At 40.5% G+C, this 23,812-nt stretch overlaps 1 protein-coding gene across 2 annotated transcripts in view; it reads left to right on the top strand.

Moving 5' to 3' along the window:
• PSPC1 (paraspeckle component 1) overlaps window positions 1-23,812 on the top strand; it is an 82,523-nt gene that overhangs the window by 31,699 nt on the left and 27,012 nt on the right. For both annotated transcript variants that reach the window (XM_059684161.1, XM_059684159.1), the window contains exons 5-6: window positions 7,196-7,280; window positions 22,191-22,296. In XM_059684161.1, the coding sequence (XP_059540144.1) occupies window positions 7,196-7,280; window positions 22,191-22,296 (191 nt within the window). The remainder of the gene's footprint in view (window positions 1-7,195; window positions 7,281-22,190; window positions 22,297-23,812) is intronic.

Raw genomic sequence — 23,812 nt, forward strand, 5'->3', positions numbered from 1 at the left:
TGCACGAAATTCATGCATGGGGGTGGGAGTGTGTCCCTCAGCCCAGCCTGAATCCTCTCCAATCTGAAACCCCTCGAGGGATGTCCAACTGCCCCTTTAGGCCCAGTGGGATCGGGCCTAAACGGGCAATCCGACATCCCTATCACAATCCAGGACTGCTGGCTCCCAACCACTCGCCTGCCTGCCTGCCTGTCTGATTGCCCCTAACCGCTTCTGCTTGCCAGTCTGGTCACCCCCTAACCACTCCCCTGCCAGCACCTAACTGCCCTTCCCTGCCGGCTCGATTGCCCCCAACTGCCCTCCCCTGCAGGCCTGGTTCCCCCCAACTGCCCTTCCCTGCAGGCCTGGTTCCCCCCAACTGCCCTCCCCTGCAGGCCTGGTCACCACTAACTGCCCTTCCCTGCAGGCCTGGTTCCCCCCAACTGCCCTCCTCTGTAGGCCTGGTCACCCTAACTGCCCTCCTTTGCAGGCCATCTTGTAGCGGCCATCTTGTGTGGTCAATTTGCATATTACCTCTTTATTATATAGGATGTATTTTATTGAATTTATTGGTGTAACGTTGGTTAGTAAAATTATATAGGTTTTAGGGTATAATTCTATAATACATCAGTTCTATAATATATTGTATTGTGTGTTCACTCCAAGTTCACCACTTCATTAACATTTATGCCCCTTATACCATGTCTTCCTGATCCAGTCATCTGATGACAGATCTTAGTTTTTTTCATATATTGGCTAGTGTGAATAATGCTGCGATGCTAGCTCTTTAGCATTCTGTTTTAATGATCTTTAATTTACCCAGTACATGTTTCCCAAAAATTTTTGTTATGAGGAATCTTAAATGAAATACTTGAAAGAATATTAAGGTGCTCAATACTTAGATTCTGTTGTTAATATTTTACCATTCTTGCTTTATTACATCTTTTCATCTATCAGTTTTTAAAAATTTTTTAAAGATATTTTCATTGCCCTGACTGGTTTGGCTCAGTGGATAGAGCGTCGGCCTGCGGACTGAAAGGTCCCAGGTTCGATTCCAGTCAAGGGCATGTACCTTGGTTGCAGGCACATCCCCAGTGTGGGGTGTGCAGGAGGCAGCTGATCGATGTTTCTCTCTCATCGATGTTTCTAACTCTATCCCTCTCCCTTCCTCTCTGTAAAAATCAATAAAATATATTAAAAAAAATTAAGATATTTTCATTGACTTCAGAGAGGAAGGGAGAGTGAGAAATAGATAAACATTTGATGACAGAGAAACATTAATCGGTTGCCTTCTGCATACCCGCCACTAGGGAAGGAGCCTGCAATCTGGGCATGTGCCCTGACTGGGATTTGAACCATGACCTCCTGGTTCCTAGGTCAGTGATGGCGAACCTATGACACGCGTGTCAGAGGTGACATGTGAATTCATTTTTTTGGTTGATTTTTCTTTGTTAAATGACATTTAAATGTATCAAATAAATATCAAAAATATAAATCTTTGTTTTACTATGGTTGCAAATATCAAAAAATTTCTATATGTGACACAGTACCAGAGTTAAGTTAGGGTTTTTCAAAATGCTGACACGCCGAGCTCAAAAGTTTCGCCATCACTGTCCTAGGTCAACCACTGAGCCACGCTAGCCAGGCAAAAGTATTTTTATTTTTATTTTTTTACTGGTCTTGACTGGGAATCAGAGCTGAGATTTTTCTGGTTCATGGGCGAATGCTTTACCCACTGAGCCAAACTGGACAGGGAACTTTGGGTTATTTTTTTTTAAGAAAGATTCCTATAAGGGTATGATTTACTGGATCAAAGGATGAAAACATATCTAGTTATATATATTTTTGGTAATTTACCCCGAGAAGGGTGTTATTACAGTGTACAGATATATACACTTTAGTGCAACTTTAGCAACTTTGGATATTAACAAAACTTAAATAATTTAGGTCCTGGACGGGTTGTTTAGTTGGTTAGAATATCGTCCCAGTATGCCAGGAAGTTTGTGGATACAATCCCTGGTCAGGGCACATACTACAAGAATCAACCCAATGAAGGCATAAATAAGTGAAACAACAAATCAGTCTTTTTTCTTTCTCTTTTTCTCTCTCTTCCTCTCTCTCTCTCTCTCTCTCTCTCTCTCTCTCTCTCTCTCTCTCTCCTTCCCTCCCTCCCTCTCTCTCAAATAAATTAAAACAATTCAGTAAATGTAAAATGGTAGTTTTAAGTTGATATTGTGCCTACTTAGTATCAGATAATACGCTTATCAGATAATTGCATTGTCCAGTCCTTTGAACTAATTATTATACCAAAGTTACAGGTAAGAAAATGTGAACCGAGAGGTAAAAGCAGCTTTATCAACTGGCACATCTTAAAAGGAGAAGATCCAGTTGTCAGAAAACAAACATTTATGGTCTTTTCTTATTCCTTTTCATGGACAAAAATGTAATGCATATACATATAGTCAGTGATTCTCAACCTTCCTAATGCCGCGACCCTTTAATACAGTTCCTTATATTGTGGTGACCCCCAATGTCATTGTTACAAATTGAACATAATTAAAGCATAGTGATTAATCACAAAAAACAATAATGTAATTATATATGTGTTTTCTAGTAGACTTAGGCGACCCCTGTGAAAGGTTCGTTCGACCCCCAAAGGGGTCGTGACCTACAGGTTGAGAACCACTGCATATAGTTAAACTTAACAGAGGATATTTTTTCCCATTGATATTTTTTAGAGAGAGAGTTAATTTTTTTTTTTTTTTTAAGAGATAGTGGAGCCCTAACCAGTTTGGCTCAGTGGATAGAGCATCGGCCTGCGGACTCCAGGGTCCCAGGTTCAATTCCAGTCAAGGGCATGTACCATGGTTGTGGGCACATCCCCAGAAGGGAGTGTGCAGGAGGCAGCTGACCGATGTTTCTCCCTCATCGGTGTTTCTAACTCTATCCTTCTCCCTTCCTCTCTGTTAAAAAAAAAGGGGAGAGAGATGGTGGAAGGGAGGGAGTAGGGGAAGAGGAGGAGGAAAAACACCTATGTGAGAAAGACACATCTATTGGTTGCTTCCTGCTCTCACCCTGACTGGGGTCTGGCATTTGATCCTTTGTCTGGGAATCAAACCCACGACCCTTTGGTGCTTGGACTGACACTCTAACCATTGAGAACATGGACCAGGGTTGTAATGCATATTTTTACATTTACGGTTATACTAGAGGCCCGATGCATGAAATTTGTGCAAGAGTAGGCCTTTTTTCCTTGGCTACCAGCACCTGCTTCCCTCTGGCACCCGGGACCTGGGTTTCCCTCGGCCACCAGCAGGCACCCAGGACCCGGGTTTCCCTCACAGCCCTGTCTTCTTCTGGAAAGTCGTCCGCACGGTTGTCCAGTCTAATTTGCATATTATGTTTTTACTAGAGGCCCCGTGCACAAAAATTTGTGCACTTGGGGGGAAGGGGGCGGTCCCTCAGCCCGGCCTGTGCTCTCTCGCAGTTTGGGACCCCTCGGGAGATAACGACCTGCTGACTTAGGCCTGCTCCCGGGTGGCAGAGGGCAGGCCTAATCCCTAGGTGCAGCCTGGTCGGGCTCAGAGCAGGGCCAATTGTGGAATTGGGGCACCGCCCCCTGTCATGCACAGAGCAGGGCGGATTGGGAGGTTGTGATGCCACCCTCAGTCACGCTCAGGGTAGGGCCGATTGGGGGGTTGGGGCACCGCCCCCTGTCACACTCAAGGCAGGGTTGATGGGGAGGTTGCGGCGCCACCCCCTGTCACGCACAGAGCAGGGCCCATCAGGGGGTTGGGGCGCCGCCCTCTATCACCCACAGAGCAGGGCCGATCAGGGGGTTGGGGCGCTGCCACTCTCACACTCGGCAGGGCCGATGGGGAGGTTATGGCTCTACCCCGTCTCACACAGAGCAAGGCCCGTGGTGTTGGGGGGTTGGGGCGCTGCACCCTGCCACACACAGAGCCGCAGGGCAATCAGGAGGTTGGGGCGCTCCCCCCTATCAGGCACAGAGCAGGGCCGATCAGGGGGTTGGGGCGCCTTCCCCTGTCAGGAACAGAGCAGAGCCAATAGAGAGGTTGTGGCCCCACCCCCTGTCACACACAGAGCCACAGGGCGATCAGGGTTTGGGCGCTGCCCCCTGTCATGCTGATCCTGGTGCCGGGAGCCCTCTCGGCTCCGCTGATCCCGGTGCTGGGAGGCATATTACCCTTTTACTATATAGAATAGAGGCCTGGTGCATGGGTGGGGGCTGGCTGGTTTGCCCTGAAGGGTGTCCTGGATCAGGGTGGGGGTCCCCACTGGGGTGCCTGGCCAGTCTGGGTGAGGGGCTGAGGGCTGTTTTCAGGCTGGGACTGAAGCTCCCAACTGCTCCTTTTTTTTTTTTTTTTTTTTTTTTTGTTCTGAGCCAGCTTTAGCTCTGAGGCTCCAGCTCTGAGGCCTCTGCTCCTGAAAGCAGGTATCTGGTTTGTTTCGATTCTACAATCGAAACTCTGTATCAACTTCAGGTCTGAGATCCCGGCTAGCTGAAAGCTGGTTTCTGGGGTTTTGTTTAGCTTCTATTTTTGTAACTATGTTTCAAACTGCCAGCTCAGAGGCCTGCAGCAGCAGGCGGGGAACGTTCGAGTCCTCCGTCACTGAAGCAAGGAAGCTTCATGTTAGTTTCAAGCTGCCTGGCTGCCGGCCACCATCTTGGCTGGCAGTTAATTTGCATATCATCCTGATTAGCCAATGGGAAGGGTAGCAGTCGTACGCCAGTTACCATGTTTCTTTTTTATAGGATTATAGAAATGGTAGGTAGTCTCTAAAAACTACAAAAATTACCCAGGTACGATAAATTTTTACAGGCTATACTGGATTGACTTTCTTGGATACTTAATGATAGTAGGACATTTTTCTTGGCTTGGAGTATTGAAGAACTAGAGGCCCGGTGCACAAGATTCATGCACGGGTAGGTCCCCAGGCCCAGCTAGCGATCAGGTGGGATCAGGGCCTGCTTTCATTCTGCGCCACTCCCTGGTGGTCAGTGCATGGGGAAAATTTGCATATTAGCCCTTTATTATATAGCCTTTCCTCTTAGGAATATAAGTTGATTATATATTTTAGATTTTTCCCACTAAAGTAATTATGTGATAGTTGCGTAGCTCTCAATGTTGGTTGCACAATGGAGTCATCTAAAGAGGTTAAAAAAAATACTGATGTCTGGTCCACTTGCCAAGACATTTTCATTTAATTGGTCTGTGGTTAAAACGTATTTAAGTAATTCTAATTAGCAGTTAGTTATGGTTGACAACTAATTGTGTAACTGTTTGAAATCATTTTAGTCATATTTGATATTCTTTAAGATAACTAAGTGTTATCTCATCGGGCATGTTATTAAAATTACCTGGTCCCTATTCCATATGCCCAAACTGACTTTTCTGAGAGTCCTAAAATCTGTTTTTTAATGTATATTTTTTAAGTTTCCCACTGTTTCTGATTATCCAGGTTTGGGGCACTGGCATTTTGGAAAGAGCTTTGTAATTAGGATAGATTTGGCTGTATATTCCTGCTGAACTGAGCAGTAGCTGAATGGCTAGAATATATTTATAATCTATTTGAATTATTTTTGGGGAGAGAGGGCATAATACACAATATGTTTACAATCTATAAGGTGACATGATAATATTTACCTTGTTAGGGCTGTGATTCCAGTCCTGTTATGGTTATGATGATAGGGTTATTGTCACATAGAAAGTTAACTGGAACTGTTAATATTATGTAAGTTCTGAATGTAGTGATTTATTATGAAATGTTTATAATTGAAATAATTTATGTTTATTGTAGAAATCCCGGTATCATGATGAGAGACAAGGAAAATAAAAGCAACCAATAATTGTGCCATTCAGAGTATTTCATTATTTTGATGTTTTTTAGTCTTTGCTTGTATGCACATATAATTTGGTAAGATATTACAAAGATTTTTACATTTGGAAAGTCAATCCACTACTTCTCAACACAAATACACTTTTTGTTATCTTACAGTATTGTGGAACTCCTGTTCTTTTTTTTTTTTTTTTTTTAATTTTTTTAAAAATATATTTTATTGAGTTTTTACAGAGAGGAAGGGAGAGAGATAGAGAGTTAGAAACATCGATGAGAGAGAAACATCTATCAGCTGCCTCCTACACACCTCCCACCGGGGATGTGCCCGCAACCCAGGCACATGCCCTTGACCAGAATCGAACCTGAGACCCTTCAGTCCGCAAGCCGACGCTCTATCCACTGAGCCAAACCGGTTTCGGCGGAACTCCTGTTTTTGATATAGCAAGTATAGTGACAGTGGGATTGGAGTGCTTCGTTTATCTTGTTTAAAATGATCTTGTTGCCCTAACCGGTTTGGCTCAGTGGATAGAGCGTCAGCCTGCGGACTCAAGGGTCCCAGGTTCAATTCCGGTCAAGGGCATGTACCTTGGTTGCAGGCACATCCCCATTGGGGAGTGTGCAGGAGGCAGCTGATCGATGTTTCTCTCTCATCAATGTTTCTAACTCTCTAACCCTCTCCCTTCCTCTCTGTAAAAAATAAATAAAATATATTAAAAAAAAAATAAAATGATCTTGTTCATTCAGCCTTTTTCCTCTTTCAGGAATTCTTTCCTCATTGCCCTTTTTTATATTGTATACAACTCACCTCATAAATGTTGACTTAGTGTAGGAGGAATTTCACACTAATTGTGTTGGGAGGGATGCTTTTTGGGCTTTATGCAGTGTATAACCGCTATACCTACTGTTTGTCTGGTGTGGTTCTTACATGCCCTCTGCTGATGTCTCCCAAAGCATCTTTTTGGGTTTTGCTCTTGCAACGGAAAATTCTGATTTGTTTAAAAGGTGTAAGTGATATACAGCTATCATTTATTCTGTTTTTAGTATTTTTTAGCGCCTATGTTAAAAATATCTTACCTATTTTAATTTCTGAAGAAAAGGATGAATTTTATGATTGTCTTAATACACATGAAGAAACAGGCCCAGGAAGTTTATTAATTTTATTAATTACACAGCTTATAATCTTTTATTATAAGGTTATATAATAAAGACATGAATGAGAATAAATTACTATGAATTTTGTATGAATATGAATAAATTATTATGTATATTGCCCATAATAGAGAGTCTATATGCTCATTGATAAAAAAGTACAGAAGGCAAGCTAAAATATTAATGGGTAATCAATATTTTATAGATTTAATGAGGCGTCAAGAAGAACTCAGACGCCTGGAAGAACTCAGAAACCAAGAGCTGCAAAAACGGAAGCAAATACAACTGAGGTAAAATAAATACATTGTAACATAGATGTGAATACACATAGTTCTTGTGTGTTACTAATAAAACATCACCCTCCCAGTGTAAACAAATTGTACAAGTTGGAAAATACAAACAAAATTGTCCGTTTTTGACTATACTTAGGGATTTATTCCACAAAGTCGCGTATTTTTTTTTTGTTATTCTTAGGATTTTTTAGCTGGTTATTGACACTTTGATGGCATACACTGTGACTTTTCATATGGGGCCTAGGCATTATTGAATACAATTTATTGTAAGAATGCACTATGATTTACTGCATTTTCTTAGTTTTAATTTTTTGCCTGTGTATGACAATGATATGAATTCCTTTATGCATCTTTGTGCTTCTGAAACACCTTTCCATGTACCTGTAATATTTAATTGTGAAATATGAGGTAAATGTTACTCTTAAAAGTTAAAAATCATAATAATTAGGAAATGTTATGAACAAAGTTATGATAGGTTAAAGCAAACTTAAAATTTGTTTCTGAAAGTACTATAAAAGTGTAGTAAGTTCTTATAGAGGAAGTAAGGTGCTCATGGGAAATAAAAAATAAAGAAGAAAGTAAAAAATCTTGAATGAGTGTAAAGTGTCTTCATAGTCTGGGAATAGGTAGTATTCAGTATATTTTAGTTTATTTTTTCCAACTTTGTACCTGGTTTGTATATATGCTTACATCTTGGAACGACTATGATTTTACTTTAACCTACTTATTCTCAAATTGTAGTACTTGACCAGGCCACACCAGTGTTCTAACTGGGGGAATGATTAGAAAGTCTGAAACCTCTCCTCATAAACTATAGGGACAGAGCTTTAATAAATTCTGTAAGTCAGCGGTTCTCCACCTGTGGGTCGCGACCCCTTTTGGAGGTCGAACGACCCTTTCACAGGGGTCGCCTAAGACCATTGGAAAACACATATATAATTACATATTGTTTTTGTGATTAATCACTATGCTTTAATTATGTTCAATTTGTAACAATGAAATTGGGGGTCACCACAACATGAGGAACTATATTAAAGGGTCGCGGCATTAGGAAGGTTGAGAACCACTGCTCTAAGTGATTCTGGGATTCCCTAAAGCTTCAGAGTCCTTATTGTATACAACTCATCACATGAACTCCTTACATGAGAGACCTTTTTTCTGGCTCGCTCTTGTATCTTCTTTTCTTTTTTATGTGAATGTGTTAAAGTCTCTTATACTTTTACAAAGAAAAAGAATACTCCTCTTCTTTAACAAAAAACCTTATCTGAATTCAGCTTTCACTTACAGTGATACAGTGGAACCTTTATTCCAGCAGGTTGTTCGAGAAGGGATATTTTCGAAAACTAAAATCATTTTTTCCCATTAGAAATAATATAAATTGTATTAACTCGTTTCATATCCCAAATGATTCTGTTTAAATGTTTCTATGTACAGTATGTCTAAAGTACTGTTTAATCTTTAAGCAAACACTTATTTTCTTAAATTTATTGAACTACCCTTTACTAGCCTTAAATAATTTTCAACACTGGTTCCAGGGGTGTCTTTCAGGAGGTCAGTATGAGGCAGCTTCACTTTTTCACATATCATTGTTTTTGAAATGCTGTCACTTATTCCAAGTCAACAGTTTTTTTTTACCTCTTTAATTGCTTGTGATCATTGTTTCTTTCACACCCTTAACAACATTAGCACTCTTTTTTTTTTTTTTAAGATTTTTTAATTGAATTTTAGAGAGAGACACATCGATGTGATGGGAGAGTAAATCATCGATCGGTTGTCTCCTGCAAGCCCTGAGTCTACAACATGGGCATGTGCCCTGACTGGGAATGAAACTAGCAACCTGTTGGTGCACTGGGTGATGTCAATCCAAATGAGTTACACTGGCCAGGGCAACATTAACACGTTTTTTTTTTTTTTTGGCTAATATTCACTGGAGGATATTTTTTTTCATTGATTTATTAGAGAGGGAAGGGAGGAAGGAGAGAGAGACATCTATTGGTTGCCCCCATGAATTGGGCTGGGGATTGAACCTGCAACCCAGATAAGTGCCCTTGATTTGGAATTGAACTGATGACCCTCCTGTGGTCAGGCTGATGCTCTAACCCAGGGGTGGGCAAACTTTTTGACTCGAGGGCCACAATGGGTTCTTAAACTGGACCGGAGGGCCGGAACAAAAGCATGGATGGAGTGTTTGTGTGAACTAATATAAATTCAAAGTAAACATCATTACATAAAAGGGTACGGTCTTTTTTTTTTTTAGTTTTATTCATTTCAAGCGGGCCGTAGTTTGCCCATAGCTGCTCTAACCACTAATCAACACTGGTCAGGGCAATATAAGCATTCTTGATAACCTCCTTATATTTTAAAATTGTGTTAATCTGTCCATTTGGCCAGTAAGAAAAGCAAAAAACAACAATACAAAACAAAAACCCCAAAAGAACAAATATAAAACCCCCCAAAATATTTATAGCACAATTTTCTGAGATGTTAACAAGGAGAGGTTTAGCTGTATATTGACTCACCTGGGCACATTCTCCTTTGTTTTTGCTTTGTCATGCTGATGAATCAGCATGAAAGGGGTGTCAGTATACCAAAGTTAACAAAAGACATTTTAACAAGTCCTGTCCCCCGCCCAAACAACTTGGTCTAGAACCAAATTGTTTGAGATGGGAGATGTTCAAGAACCACGGTATGTATGACTGTTTGACAGCTAGGATTTTTATTTTTTAAAAACAATTTAAACTCATTTAATATGACCATAGTAGTGGTTTTTTTTAAAAAAATTTTATTTTTCAATTACTGTTTACATTCAATATTATTAGATAAGTTTCAGGTGAACAGCAATAGTGGTTAGACCTAACAATCATGCTTTACAAAGAGTTCCTCCTATATTTCAGTACTTACCTAGTACTATATAGTTATTGCAGTACTATTGATTATATTTATTATGCTATATTATACATCCCTATGACTTTTTATTTTATTATTTTTTAATACTCCCCCAAGTATATGCTTTTCATTGATTTTTACAGGGAGAAGGGAGAGAGAGGAACAGATTGGTTACCTCCTATATGTGCCCCAACTGGAGTTTGAACCCGAAACCTGGGTATGTGCTATGACTTGGAATCAAACCTGTGACCCTTTGGTGCATGGATGATGCTCCAGCCAACTGAGCAACACTGGCCAGGGCCCCATGACTATTTTGTAAATACCAATTTGTACTTATTAATCCATTCACCTTTTTCACCCAGTCCCCCACCATCCCTCCCTTCTGGCAATTATTAGTGTTTTCTCTGAATCTATGAATCTGTTTCAGTTTTGTTTGTTTATTTTGTTCTTTAGCTTCCACATATAAGTGAACTCATATTGTGTTTGTTTTTCTCTGACTCACTTATTCACTTAGCATAATACCTTCCAGGGCTCACCATGCTTGACAGCTAGGCTTTTAAAATTAGTACCTTACCCTTCATGTGCTGAAAAAATAAAAAATTAAAACCAAAGAGAATTTTGGAGAACCCAAAATAGAGTACAAACCTAACAAATGGCCTAGCTAGTGTTGCTCAGTGGTTGAGCATTGACCTATGAAGGCCAGGGCACATGCCTGCATTGTGGATTCGATCCCCAGTAGGGGGTGTGCAGGAGGCAGCCAGTCAATGATTCTCATCATTGATTTTCTATCTCTCTCACCCTCTCCCTTTCCCTCTGAAATCACAACAAAAAAGAAGACAAACATAACAAATGTACCTAACTATATTTCAACTGGAAAATATCACACTGAAAGCAGATGGGAAAGAAAATAAGGAATCTAAATAACTTTGGAAAACAGTATCTGGATTGGATACTATAGGCCAATGACAAAAAGAACAATATAATGTAGTTGGTGTTTTTCACTGAGATGATGTGTTAGCAATTCTGAAACTACTTTATTTGTATTATCTTTATTTAGGTCTTTAATGAGAATAAATGTATAGTTATAAATTGAACACATGAGTAAATATAGATAATGAGACCCAGGTTTCTCAGTGTTGGAGAACGAAAAGAGCAGGGCTAAAATTAAAATGATCTTCTGTCATATTAGGATCAGAGGTGTCAGTTTGAATTTTGTAGTATTTAATTTAGACAAATAGAGAAATATAGATGTGTGTATATGTGGGTGTCCAGGCGCATTCATTATTTTATGGTTCTATCTTGAAGCAGTGATGCCTCAGAAACTGTGGGCCCATCTAGTGCCCAGATTTTTGTTTCAAAACACCTTTCTCTATCTGTAGCCGTTTTGGCTCAGTGGATAGAGCGTCAGCCCGTGGACTGAAGGGTCCTGGTTTTGATTCTGGTCTAGGGCATGTACCTTGGTTGCATGTACCTAGGCCGGACATGCACCGAAGGCAACCAATTGATATTTCTCTCTCTCACAATGATGTTTCTCTCTTAGTATCTCCCCCTCCCTTTCACTCTCTCTGAAAATCAATGGAAAAATTACCTCAGTGAGGATTAACTTTATTTCTTTCTTTACTTTTTTTTTAATCTTCACCTGAGGACATATTGAGAGAAAGAGAGAGAGAAACATCGTTGTTGTGAGAAACATCGATTGGTTGCCTTCTGCACCTTCAACCCAGGTATGTTTCTTGGCTGGGAAGCAAAGGCAACCTTTACATATGAAGGACGAAGCTTAAACCAACTGAGCCACTCTTGAGGGCTGGCTAGGACTGAAAAGCTTAAGATGAGCCTGGAACCTTTTTGCCAAATAGCAAGAATATAATAAAAAATGGGTGGGATGTGCCCCGGCTCGTGCCTCAGTTGGTTGGGCATCGTACCAAGCACCAAAAGTTTGCTGATTCCATTCCTGGTCAGGGCACATGCTCTGGTTGTGGGCTCAGTCCCTGGTAGGGGGCATATAGGAGGCAGCCAATTGATGCTCTTTGACATAAATCTCAATCTCTCTCTCTCGCTCTCGCTCTCTCTCTCCCCCCCTCCCTTCCCCTTCCCTCCCTCCCTCCCTCTCTCTCTAAAAATCAATAAAAAGCCTTTTTTTTTTTAAAGAATAAAAAGGTTAGGACATGTTGAAAAGAACACGAGCCAAATTGAAGGAGACCCAAATGGCCAAAGTTAGCACAGTTTCAACAACAAAGTAAAAAATGGTAATGTTATATTAAAAAAATTTTTTTTTTAATTTACTGATTTGAGGGAGAGTCGGGGAGGGAGGGAAAGAGAGAGAGAGAGAAAGCATCGATTTGTTTTTCTACTTATTTATGCATTCATTGGTTGATTCGTGTATGTGCCCTGACCAGAAATAGAACCTTGGCGTATCCGTATGATGCTCTAAACAAATGAGGTACCCTGCCAGGTCTGATAATGTTAGATTTTTTTTTTAAATATATTTTTATTGATTTTTCACAGAGAGGAAGGGAGAGAGATAGAGAGTTAGAAACATTGATGAGAGAGAAACATTGATCAGCTGCCTCCTGCACATCTCCCACTGGGGATGTGCCCGCAACCCAGGTACATGCCCTTGACCGGAATCGAACCTGGGACCTTTCAGTCCGCAGGCCGACGCTCTATCCACTGAGCCAAACCGGTTTTGGCAATGTTAGATTTTAAGCTGTAGAATAAATACCTGTGAATTCATATGATAGGAGTAAATGAATGAATGAATGAATGAATGAATGAATGAATGAATGAATGGAGGAGAATGGGTGGCACTTTTTTTCAGTAAAATTCCAATTAATAAACGCAGAAGGAATGAGAAAATCACCAGTGGACAAATACTGCAGTGATGATTGTTACTCATAAAGTCTAATGATGGGTGCTAAAGCTGTTATGCAAAACTTGAGAAACAAGATTTGCATCGTCTGAAATTTGTATTATGTATATATTGAAAAATAGTAAACTTAAAGTGGAGAAACCTAGCAGAACCACCATTACCAAGTGTTAAAGTTTAAGTCATCTGTAATAAGACATTGGCACCAAGACCCCTTGATATCATGCACTTAGAAGAATAGTGTCATTTCGAGGAAAAAAGGGGACATATGTAATACTTTCAACAATAAAGAATTATTTAAAAGTAAAAAGAATAGTGTCATTTCTGTGGTTTTCTTACCAAAAATGTATAACCTCATGCTAGTCATGAGAAAACATAAGACAAACTCAAATTGAAGAACATTATACAAAATAATCAGTTTTCTTTAAAAATGCCATGTTTATGAAAGATAAAAAGTGAACTGTTTTACAGACTGGCTGAGACTAATGAGAGGAAATAATTTGCAATGTGGGCTTCTCGATAGGGTCTTTGAACAGCAGAAGGGGACATTAATGGAGAAACAGGTGAAATTTGAATAAGATCTGTAGTATAACTGTAGTATTATACCAATGTTAATTCCTGGTTTTCACAACTGTATCATGGTTATGTAAAATATTAGCATTCGGGGATAATGTATGATGGATATGTAGGAATTCTGTACTATTTTTGCAGCTTTTCTCTAAGTTTAAAATTAGAAATAAGGGGGGGGGAGTACCCTAGGTATTGGGGGTTCTGTGGGGAACAAAAGACAAATTCTGCTACTTTGGAACTTAGATAGGGAGGCACATATAAATTGGAATTATCAGATCATTAAAAAGCAAGTCAAGTACACAGACCTAGTATGGAGTACTTATTGAAATTTTTAATAGGTTACTTATTTCATAATAGGTGAAATATTGGTTGCTTGACATGAGTTTTCTATGTATATGGTTATTTTTCATTGAATGGTTTTTTCATTAATCTTATTTAGTATGCAAAGATTTATCATATTCAACCTGAAATTCAGATAACTGTATACTAATAGTAAAACTATATCAGCCCTGGCCAGTTTTTGTTCAGTGGTTAGAGTGTGGTCTGTGGACTGAGGGGTCTTGGGTTAGATTCCGGTTAAGGGTACCTACTTTGGTTGCACAGCCCCTTCCACTCTCTCTAAAAAATCAGTGAATCAATGAAAAAAATATCCTCAGGTGAGGGTTAACAAAAAAAAAAAAAAAAAATCTTTATAGTGAGATGATAATTTGATGGGTAATCTTGGTGCTTGGTTACATTCTAATTAGATAAGTGCAGTGACAAATGTATTAACATGCTTACCCTGTGCCTGGTGGTGGGGAGTTTCTTTTGAAATTACTGTGATAATACTGATTTAAGAATCTGAACAACTTTTCTTAAAATCATTAGTTTTATAGCATGTGTCAAGGGAAGGGAAAAAATTACTGTGTTTGGGAAGTTAATTTCATGCTAATAATACTTGTAAGACAAAGCAGATATAATTAATAGCAGTAAAACTGCAGAAATTTATCTGACCAGACTGCTACCATATAAGAAGTGTTATTTAGGACCTAGCTGGGTAGCTATCTGGTTAGTGTCACCCCTATATACCAAGATTGAGGATTCAATACCTGGTCAGGGCACATATAAGAATCAATCAGTGAATGCATAAATAAGTAAGTGGAACAACAAAAATTGATGTTTCTGGAGAGGCAATGGAGGGATAAGGACACATATGTAACACCTTAATAAAAAAAAAAAATTGGTGTTTCTTTTTCTGTCTCTCTTTTCCCTGTTGTATATATGTTTGCTTATTTAAAAAATTTTTTTTTTATTGCTATTTAGAAAGAGAGGAAGGGAGCGGGGAGAGAGAGAAACATTGATCTGCTGCCTCCTGCATGCCTCCTACCAGGTTTAGAGCCCCCAACCCTGGCATGTGCCCTGACTGGGAATTAAACTGGCAACCTTTCAATGCATGGGAGGATGCCCAACCAATTGAGCCGCACTGACCAGAGGATATAAACTTTTTCATACCCTCTTTTCTGCTCATACAAAATGATTTTTAAAGTAGCAATAGACCCAACTGGTGTGGCTCAGTGGTTGAGCATCAACCTATGAACCGGAGGTCATGGTTTGAATCCTGGTCAGGGCATGTGTCCGGGTTGTGGGCTTCATCCCCAGTGGGGGTTAGTGCAGGAGGAACCTAATTTTCTTTCATTGATGTTTCTGTCTTTTCATATGCCTCCCTCTCTGAAATCAATAAAAATATATTAAAAAGAAAAAAACAGCAATAGGAGTACTATTCTAGTCCTAGCCGGTTTTGCTCAATGGATAGAGCATCAATCAACCCGAGGACTAAAAGGTCCCAGGTTTGATTCTGGTCAAGGGCACATACCTCACTTGCAGGCTTGATCCCTGGCCCTGGTTAAGACACGTGCCAGAGGCAACCAATCGATACATCTCTCTAACTTGGATGTCTCTCTCTCTCTCTCTCTCTCTCTCTCTCTCTTTCTCTCTCTCTCTCTCTCTCTCTCTCTCTCTCTCCTTTCCTCCCACTCTCTCCCTCCCACTGTCTCTACAAATCAGTTGAAAAATATCTCAGGTGAAGATTAACAACAACAATAAATAGGAGTGTTGTTCTTGTACTTGCTCATTTTTCTGACAATACCTTAGACATTCACTCATGTCTATAAATGCAAACTTACCTCTTTTAACAGTTGTGTTCTTGGCATTGGGGAACCATAGTTGTCCCCCATTTATAATTGACTAGTGGCCCGGTGCACAAATTCATGCACATCGAAAGGAAATTACTTAGAAGAAATATTTTAATATCACTATTCGCCCTTTCTCTATAATAGAAGTGTCAACCAAATTTCATGATAGACAATGACATTTGGAAACACACATGTGCGATTGGCGCCTGCAAGAGCTTTATCTGTATCATGCATGTGCTAGTCAACTTAGAATTTTATAGATATAGAACAAACTTGCTAATTAATTATGCCTGCTTTCTGATTTAGCTAAACATTTTCCAGCCAAGTGAAGCCCCTCAATTTCTCTTTCAGGTAATTGTCAGCAACACAGCAGTAAATATCATCACGAAGCATATTATTATTGTAGATCATGCAGGGAGAACAAAGGGTGAAATATTTAATTGCAGCAGTGTTTGACTATATCCTGAAGTCATTTTCAAGGGCCACCATTTCTTACTTCTTTTCAGTTGGGTCAAGTTTCTGAGCTTTCTAAATCTCCGTTTTCCGGCTGATGAAAAGAAAATAGGATTCCATCGAGTCCCTTATTTACCTACTCCAGGTCTTCTGTGAGGATCAAATGAGATGAGGCACAGGAAAATGCTTCACAGACATTTGGTTACAGTATGAAGTGTTTTCCACCTGGCTATAAAGCAAATCGTATTCCTGGGCTGCAGAAACTGCAAGGAGGCTTGTTGTCGCTAAGGAGAGGAAGCCGTTCGTTGCTATGTGACGTCATTACCCGGACAGAGGGAAGGATACTTAGCATATTGGCATTTTATGTATATAGATTGTGTTTGCAACCCGGACAGAGGGAAGGATACTTAGCATATTGGCATTTTATGTATATAGATTGTGTTTGCAACCCGGACAGAGGGAAGGATACTTAGCATATTGGCATTTTATGTATATAGATTGTGTTTGCAACCCGGACAGAGGGAAGGATACTTAGCATATTGGCATTTTATGTATATAGATTGTGTTTGCAACCTTTGCCACAGTGTGCGCGCGCGCGCATGCGTGTGTGTGTATGCATATAGACACCCTTGCATACTTGTGCAGTTATTTCTGTTTAGTTTACTGGGAATGGACTTGCACATTTAAAATTGTCTTATGTATGTAATACAAGGTCATTGTTATAATTCCAAAGACCAAAAAAACTGAAAACCCAAAGCCTTTTCATCTAACATCATGTGATAGGATCTAAGTCTATTGTATGGAAAAAACCTGACCTGCACTTACGATTTTAGTAATGTCCAAGCTTTTCTTTTTTTAAATCCTCACCCAAGGATATTTTTCCATTGATTTCTTTTTTTTTTTTTTTAAAGAGAGAATGTAAGAGAGAGGGAAAGACAGAAATACTGATGTGAGAAAAAAACATCAATTGGTCGCCTCCTGTACCAGCCCCAACCAGGTCCCACATACGTGCCCTTGACCTGAATCGAGCTGGGACCCTTTGCTCTGCAGGCCAATGCTCTATCCACTGAGACAAGCCGGCTAGGGCCTGTCCAACCTTTTCTATGTCCACAGAATGAATTTTCATTTTACTGCAGAAATAATGATGTGGTTGATTATTAGGTCTTGTCTCAGATTCCACTGGGAATATAATAATAATATATTAATCCTTTTCAAAATTGGAAAAACTCAGTTTAAAACACATGTGGACTTAAGAATTTTTGAATAGGGGAAATTTTATCTGTACTTATGTACATTGTCAGCAGTATATGAATACAAAGCTATTTTCTTTTTTTAAATTTTATTTTTCAATTATAGTTTACTTTCAACAATGTTTTATATTTCTGTTGTACAGCATAATGGTTAGACAGTCATACTTTACATATTGATCTCAATATTTTTAGTACCCACTGGCACTATACATAGTTATTACAATATTATTTACTATATTTTCTACCTGTATTTCACATCTCCGTCACTGTTTTGTAACTACCAATTTGTAGTTCTTAATTCCTTCACTTTTTTTTACCCAGCCCTCCACCCCACTTCCCCTTTGTCTGTTGTTGTTTGTATTTATGAACCTGTTTCAATTTTGTTCTTTAGATTCCACATATAAGCAAGATCATGTGGTATTTGAAAGTATTTTCTTAACAGTAAATTTTTTTAAATACATTTTATTGATTTTTTATAGAGAGGAAGGGAGAGGGATAGAGAGCTAGAAACATCGAAGAGAGAGAAACATTGATCAGCTGCCTCCTGCACACTCCCTAATGGGGATGTGCCCACAACCAAGGTACATGCCCTTGACCGGAATCGAACCTGGGACCCTTGAGTCCGCAGGCTCATGCTCTATCCACTGAGCCAAACCGGTTAGGGCTTAACAGTAAAATTTATGAGTGTTAATGTCCAAGAAATGGATTAGCCAATTTACTTGAATATTTAACTTACTTCAGTCGAGTTTTATATAGGGAACATTATTCTCAAAATAATTCAGATTTTGCTTGAAATCCCTTATGTCTTGTTACTTGCATGTGGTCTGACATGAAGTCCTTAACAGCCATTTTTTTCTGCCGATTGTGGAAGATTTCACCATTTCTTTCAGATCTTTGACTTGTACAACAAACAACAACTAAATTTCTTGCAATTTGAGCCGAAACCGGTTTGGCTCAGTGGATAGAGCGTCGGCCTGCGGACTGAAAGGTCCCAGGTTCGATTCCGGTCAAGGGCATGTACCTGGGTTGTGGGCACATCCCCAGTAGGAGATGTGCAGGAGGCAGCTGATTGATGTTTCTCTCTCATCGATGTTTCTAATTCTCTATCTCTCTCCCTTCCTCTCTGTAAAAAATCAGTAAAATATATTTTAAAAAAAATGAAATAAATTTCTTGCATTTTGAATATTACAGTCAGTGTAGAAAGGTGCTATAAGAGTAACCTCGAGCCCTGGTTGGTGTGGCTCACTTGGTTGAGTGTTGTCTAGTGCACTGAGAGGTTGCGATGTTAATTCCTGGTCAGGATGCGTGCCCAAGTTGGGGGCTCTATCCCCAGTAGGGAGTTTGCAGGATGCAGGTAGTTGATGTTTCTATTTCTCCCCATCTGTCTAAAATCAATAAAAACATTTAAAAAATAAAAGAGTAACCTGGAAAATGAGACCTACTTAGGGGACATCAGTGTTAATATAGTCTTCACTATTTTTTAAAAAAATGTGTTTTTTAATTATTTTTTATAGAGAGAGGAAGGGAGAGGGGAGGGAAGGAGAGATATAAAAATTGATGGGCTACTTCCTGCACAACTCCCACCAGGGATCAAGCCCGCAACCCAGGCATGTGTTCTGACTGGCAGTCTGGTGGTGCATGGGATGACCCTCAACCTACTGACCCATACCAGCTAGACTAGTCTTTACTATTTAAATTACTTTTTTAGCTTGGCCAGTGGTGCTCAGTAGTTTAGTGTCGATCTAGGAACCAGGAGATCACATTTCGATTCCCAGTCAGGGCAGATACCTGGGTTGCAGCCTATGCAGGAGGCAGTTGATCAGTGATTCTCTCTCATCATTGATGTTTCTATTTTTCCTTCTTTCTTTCTCTCTGAAATTAAAAATATATATGTATTTTTTGTTTTTAGGTGGAGGGTATCTGTATTTGAGTTTGATGTAAATGTCAGTGTAATATGAGTCTATTACTTTACTGTTACTTTGTAGGATTTTATCTTAATTCTGTATAATAAAAGGCTAATGGGCTAATCAACCGAATGGCAAAATGACCGGTTGCTATGACTTGCACTGACCACAGGGGGCAGATACTTAACGCAGGAGCTGCCCTGTGGTGTTCAGTGTGCTCCCACAGGGGCAGCGTAGTGGCGTGGCAGAAGTGCTAAGGATGTCCAGTGGGAGTGGGCCTAAGCCATCAGATATCCCCCCAAGGGCTCCTGGTCTGCGAGAGGGCCCAGGAGGGCTAAGTGGGACCTCCCCCCCAGTGCATAAATTTTGTGCCCTGGGCCTCTAGTCATATTATAACTAACTAGAGGCCCTGCACACAGATTCGTGCATCAGTGGGGTCCCTCAGCCTGGCATGAAGCGACACGCGGCTGGGGAGGAGCCCGGGCTGGGCACCACACTGATCCTGCTCATCCCAGCCACACTCTACCTGCCTCCACTGCCACTTGGTAGCTCATTGTTGCGGAGACGGGAAAAGGTCGTGCCACCGCAGCTGCGCTCACAAGCCGTGAGCCTGGCATCTGGCATCCGGTGGTCAGCTGAGCAGTGAACCTGTTGTGGGAGCACACTGACCACCAGGGGGCAGCTCCTGCATTGAGCATCTTCCCCCTGGTGGTCAGTGAACGTCATAGCGACCTATTGTTCCGTTGCTTAGGCATACACACACACACACACACACACACACACACACACACACACACACACACGAGGCCGGGTGGACGAAATTCCTGCACTGGGGGGGAGGGGTGGTCGTCCCTCAGCCCAGCCTGCGCCCTCTTGCAGTCTGGGACCCCTTGTTCCTTACTGCTTGCTGCTCCTTACTGCTCGGCTCGCTGCTCCTTAGTACTGCCGCAGAGGCAGGAGAGGCTCCCACCACCACCACTGCACTCACCAGCCGTGAACCTGGCTTCTGGCTGAGCAGCCCTCCCCCTGTGGGAGCACACTGACCACCAGGGGGCAGCTTCTGCATTGAGGGTCTGCCCCCTGGTGGCCAGTGCGCATCATAGCGACCAGTCGTTCTGGTCGTTATGCCGTAAAGGTCGCTTAGGCTTTTATTTTGTGTGTGTGTGTGTGTGTGTGTGTGTGTGTGTGTGTGTGTGTGTGTGTGTGTGTGTGTTTATGTTAGGGGCACAAATTAGTGCACCTTGAAAGAACTGGGCTGCGAGGCTGCCATGGTCACAGGGGTGGGTCTTGGCCCATCCTCCACACCCCCACCCAACCCCTCCTGCAGCGGCCCCTGTCTGCCGACCGCCCCGCTCCTGCCATTGTCGCTCCCATGAGCTGGTTGCTGCTGCTGATGGTGTGGAGCAATTCGGGCCTGCGCCAGCAGTGGGTGCAAGTGGGGCCGGCAGCGTCAGTGGGTTCCAGTGGCAGCTGCTTCCTCGATTGCCCCTGAGGAGCAGGGGGAGGTGGAGAAACCCTCAGTCATTTGGGACCGGCACTGGGCACTGGCAGCGGGTGCCAGCGGGACTGGTGCTGGTGGGAGTGCGGCGTATGGGAGCAAATAATTTTCAGTAACCACCAGAGGCTTGCCCTGATGACAGCAACTAGCATCTTTTTTTAAAAAAAAATATTTTATTGGTTTTTTACAGAGAGGAAGGGAGAGAGATAGAAAGTTAGAAACATCGATGAGAGAGAAACATCAATCAGCTGCCTCCTCCACATCTCCTACTGGGGATGTGCCTGCAACCAAGGTACATGCCCTTGACCGGAATCAAACCTGGGACCTTTCAGTCCGCAGGCCGACGCTCTATCCACTGAGCCAAACCGATTTCAGCAGCAACTGGCATCTTGCCTTGTTCACCCACTCCACCATCCCGCCGTGGCCAATGCCTGCCATATTCTGCGCTCTGCTGCCCACGCCTGCCATGTTCCGCGTGTGCCCCCGGTGGTCAGTGCACATCATAGCGACCAGTTTGCTCGTTCTGCCTTTTGGTCTGTTTGCATATTTGCCTTTTATTATATAGGATAGGATTACTAACTTAATAGTAATCCTGCACATATATGTGGTTTTATTTTTACTTTCCCCTTAATGCTTCGCTATACTTGTAGGACAGAGGCTGACAAACATTTTTGGGAAAAGGGATAGATAGCAAGTACAATTTTAGGCCTTGCAGGTCATATGGTCTGTCTTGCTACTTATCCTGAGGTAGCCATAGACAGTAAATTCTTGTTCTATGAAACTTAATTTACAAAACTGGTGTGGGCTGTCCCTTGCTACACTAGAATTTCTCAGTGGATTGTTGAAATGGGGATGGGAGAGTTTAAGACCTCCTTCTATATGTAATAGAAATTTTGTCTAGGCAGTACAGTTCTTTGTACTGGCTTACATAGGGGGGATAGATTCTGAGTGTCTGTGGGAACTTTGCTATGGCAGTAATTGATCCCAGGCTTTTCTTTTTAAACAGCAATATAGTACGTATTTCAGTATTTGGGCTCTGAATTTTTTTTTTACTTTAAGCATTTAACATTACTGGTTATATGTTGTTACCTTTTGGAATTATTCTAATTAAGTTACTTTATATTTTTGGTTTATTTGATTTATTAAAGATTTAGAGCAAAATAGAGGGAAGGTAAATCTGCTAAACCATTCATTGTTGACAAATTTGACAGTGTATTTTGCATAAATGATTTTTTTAAACCTGAAATAAAATACCTGATTATGGCTTACAAAGCAAACATGCTGAAGTTTTTATTTAAATATCTTTTAGACATGAAGAAGAGCATCGTCGTCGTGAGGAAGAAATGATTCGACACAGAGAACAGGAGGAACTGAGGCGACAGCAAGAGGGCTTTAAGCCAAATTATATGGAAAATGTAAGTAAAATACTAGTTAATTAAAATTATTTTTTGTTGTCAGGTGGATTATGTATGTTGAGAATTCTTTAGGTATTGCTTTATATATTAATATATTTTCTAGTCTTTCTAAATTTGTCATGCTTTTGTGTGTTAAATGATTTTTTTAAACCTCTTTCAGGTAGGAAATTAAAATTAGTTTCTGAAGGTATTCATTTTTTATGAAATACGTTAATTTTTCTTCAGTTTTACCTTATTTTTTAAAAATATATGTTACTAAATTAGAAGTCTTTATAAATCCATCTCCACTTGACTGATTTTCATTATTTAATGATAATAAAAATTCTTTACTTTGGAAGATTTTAGATATTGTAAAAGTAGATTCGCATGTGTTCATCACCTAAACATAATAGTTACCAACAACTGGCTGATCTTTTTCTTCATCTTCAAGTATACCCACTTTCCCCCATTATTTTATATAAAATTCCCAACTTCAAATGATTTTACTCATCCGTATTTTAATATGTATTTTGAAATGATAAGGACTTGAAGGTATATTTTCATTAATTTTTAGAAAGAGAGAAAAATAAATTGGTTGTCTCCAGTATGGGCCCTGGCCGGGCATCGAACCTCGCAGATGACCACTGAGCCACACCTGGCCAGGGCAGGTCTCTGTTTGAAAATATCCTTATGTCTTAATCATTGTTGATTCTTTTTTTTAAAGTATGTTTTTATTGAATTTTGAGAGAGAGAGGAAGAGAGAGGGATAGAGAGAGAAACATTGATGAAAGAGAAACATCATTGATCCGGCTGTCTCATGCACGCCCCCTACTGGGGATCGAGCCCTCAAACTTGGCATGTGCCCTGACCAGGAATCAAGCCTGTGACCTCTTGTTTTATGGGTCTACTACGCTCAATCGCTGAACCGCACTGGCAGGGCAAAAAATTGTCAATTCTTTAATATTAACTAATAAATGCCTAAATTTGCCCAGGCCTTTAAGGTTTTGGTTTTTTTTTTTTTTAGACTATTGGTTTTTTAAATTGTCTGATAAATCACATCATTTTAGTTCATATGTTTTTCTCTTATTTTTATGTTTTTCCTTTTTATTTTTTTTAGTCCTCACTGGAGGATATATTTATTGATTTGAGAGAGAGAGAGAGAGAAACATTAGTAGCCTCTCTTATGTACCCCTGCGGGGGATTGAACTTGAGTTCTAGGTATGTGCCCTGTTCGAAATGAAGTCTGCGACCTTTTGGGTGTATGGGACTATGTATGCCCCAACCAGCAGAGCCATCCGGCCAAAGCATTTTTTTCCGAGTGTTATTGTATACATTATCTCCCATCGTGAATATTGTTGAATGTTTTATTGCAGTGTGTTTAACAAGTTTCTTTTTTTCTGAATTTCTCATAAAGTGGAGTTAATTCCAAAGAGATGATCTGACTAGAGTGGTTATTTTGGGGAGGCAAAATGCTAGGGCAAACAAGGATACCTCAACTGTGTTAAAATTCACAAGTTCTTAATGATAAATAACAGAA

This window comes from Myotis daubentonii, chromosome 2, assembly GCF_963259705.1.
Source record: "Myotis daubentonii chromosome 2, mMyoDau2.1, whole genome shotgun sequence".
Taxonomy (NCBI): Eukaryota; Metazoa; Chordata; class Mammalia; order Chiroptera; family Vespertilionidae; genus Myotis; species Myotis daubentonii.